Source organism: Amyelois transitella, chromosome 24 (assembly GCF_032362555.1).
Source record: "Amyelois transitella isolate CPQ chromosome 24, ilAmyTran1.1, whole genome shotgun sequence".
Lineage (NCBI taxonomy): Eukaryota > Metazoa > Arthropoda > Insecta > Lepidoptera > Pyralidae > Amyelois > Amyelois transitella.
This window is the reverse complement of record NC_083527.1, coordinates 4894631-4897302: the sequence shown is the minus strand read 5'-3', so window position 1 is coordinate 4897302 and position 2672 is coordinate 4894631. Positions and strand designations below refer to the sequence as shown.

Here is a 2672-nt window from a genome sequence, read left to right as displayed (position 1 = left end):
TATAATAGTTTTTCTCGAAATTTCTTTTCATAATATCTAACAGGGGTCGGACCTTGAATAACTTATCGTAATTTGGATCTGTTTTCATAGGCATTACAGTGTTATCATTCACGTGCATATTATTTAGAAGCCAGCTGAAGCGATTTAGTGGCATGAAGGAAGATATATAAGGATCATGTAAATCAGGAGCAGAAGACCAATAATCTTTGTAACTAGGATACTTTTTTATACCCATCACCAAATTCAAAGCTAGAAACACTTCCATTTCTTTCGATGTAGTAGGCTTATAAGGAGTACCCTTTTTCATGGCGTATAAGTTTGTTTTAAATGAAATTATTTCAAGTAAATCCTCTGTCCAAAACATGCGGAAGAGTTGGGTAGGCGTGACATGCTCTAATTCAATAATATAACTTGGTAAGCTGTCATCTCCTGCATACTGACCTGGCGTATCCATTCTAAAACTCTTTTTCCAATTTGGTGCAGGAACTATGGGTTGTGTGGTACAAATATTACTCGTGGAAGGCATATTGCTACTAGCATAGGTCGATAAAGGTTGTTCATCTTCTGAGTCCTAGTTTTCATCAGGGTCTGGCTGAGTCCTTGGAGGTAAATCGCCAAGAACCAATGGAGGTGGCTGCTCACAATCCAATTCCTCACCAGAATCCAAGCTGCAGAGACTCTCGTTATCTGAAGGAATACTTTCCAGCAGAAATTCTTCTATATCATTATCACAGGGGCCGAAACAAGTTCTATGGTCGAAAATACTGATTTTACTGACCAAAAATTCAAAAATACTGACCAAATACTGACCATTTCCAAACCGTTTTTCGGGTGAATGGTGTGAAATAAAAAGCTTATTTTCAGTTATTGGCCTCCACCATCCCCATAGCCAACCAGCACCGCCTTTTTATTGTGTTAAAAAGCTTTTTTTATTGTTAGTAATTGTTTTTGTATTACAAGTGAGTCATGCGCATTCGTGCAAAATTATACATATAGTGAACACTAAAATCAAATGACTATGAGAAAGAAAAAAAGTACAGAGAAGTTCCATTAAAATAAACATAACATTTAAAATTAAGTTTTCTTAAAGAAGTTTGTTATAAGTGTTTTTTTCTTCTTATCTACGATTTTTTGTATTTTTTCTTCCTCTTGTATTTGTTGTTCTTCTTCTTTTCTCTCCTTTACTACAGTTTCTAGCAGAGATTTTGCCATATTTACGGAAACCATGTCTTTTTCTTTGATTCCGCCCTTCAACATGGCATTTGCATTTTTAATTAATCTGGAAATAATAATTAATTACATTGCGAAATCGTGCATAGAAATAAACATAAACAAACCAATTAGAAACAATCACAAAGCGTGCTATATCTACCTGTCAATTGTCTCCCTCTTAGTTTTTTCTTCTTCTCTTATTTTTTTTAGCGTTGTCTCACCTTCTTCAATAATCGTCTTAGTTTCTTCGTACTTTCTCTTAAGTTCTTTTTTTTCTCTATCAAGTTCCTCATTTCTTTTCTTTTCGAGCTTCTTTATTTCTTCTTTTTGCTTCTGTTCTTCACAATATGTTTTATATCTTATATATGCCGTTCTGGCTAATTTCATCAATTCAGGTGTTAAAGGGACTAAATGAATCTTGTTTTCGTACATGTTTTTTAGTGCCGATTTAACTGTCAAATGCGCATCAAGGGTCCTCTGACACATGTTAGCCCTTTCTGGTGTTAAAATTCTACCCGAACATGAAAAGCCCCTTTCCACATCTGCATTGCCATGCGACAGTGCTAATGCGGCCTTTACAATGTGTTCCAGGTTGGGGAACATTTTTTCTCCGTTATCAAAGGTCCTTTTAAAAATATTGCCCCAGTAAGTTTCAATCCTTTGTTCTTCTTGATTTCATTTTTGATGTTGCATTAACAAAAGACATTCGTTTGTTAGTGCCGTTTCTTCAAACGCAACCGGCAGTGTTTGCAATTTTTAAAAAGTCTTTATGACACGTTTCTGAATTTTGTTTTTTAGGGTTCAATATTGCCAAGTATTTTATTAAAGAATAATCCATTGACGTTTTTGTTAGCAGATGTTTGCAAGCGGCGACGTAATGATTTTTTACTTTGTGTAAAAATGTTACTCTATCACGTTCTTGAGCGGTCTCCTATAATTCTCTGATTGAATCTTCTAGCACAATATCTTGAAGAGGAACGTAATATTTTTCATTTAGACCTTCAACTGACGTAGGCGCGCTTTTTACACAAAACCGATTAAAAATGGTTCTCACGAGTTTCTTTAATTCTTCATGAATCATGTGAACCAATGGCTCTTCACGCTGGAAGAAACCAGTGACTTTCACGAACATCTTTACACTGGACACTACAAACATTATTTCTGCTTTTGCTAGCTTTTGATTGATGAAGTTATAGATGTTTTTAAAGTTTTGGGATGTATTAGTCTGTTTTTTAGGTAGATGTTTAGTGAAATACTCAATTATTGCAGGCCATTGCTCTAAAACGCGTTCAGCAGCAGGCCCCATAGTGAGCCAACGTGAAGAAACGTGCTTAATGAAGCGATGGTTTGGCAAATTTAACTTGTCTTGAATAATTTCATATTCTTCCCAGCGAGCAGGCCAACCATCGAAAAAGTTGTGAATTTGAAATATAAAGTCAGATACGCTTTCACCAAACTCC

At 35.4% G+C, this 2672-nt stretch overlaps 1 protein-coding gene across 1 annotated transcript; it reads right to left on the bottom strand.

The window, feature by feature from the left end:
* Window positions 1–733: 733 nt before the first annotated feature.
* LOC106136309 (UPF0430 protein CG31712-like) lies at window positions 734–1868 on the bottom strand. The gene is made up of 2 exons (XM_013336810.2): window positions 1373–1868; window positions 734–1279 (listed from the first exon to the last, which is right to left on the bottom strand). Exons 1-2 carry the CDS (start codon window positions 1813–1815, stop codon window positions 1075–1077), a joined length of 648 nt encoding a protein of 215 aa, XP_013192264.2. The 5' UTR covers window positions 1816–1868; the 3' UTR covers window positions 734–1074.
* Window positions 1869–2672: the final 804 nt, after the last annotated feature.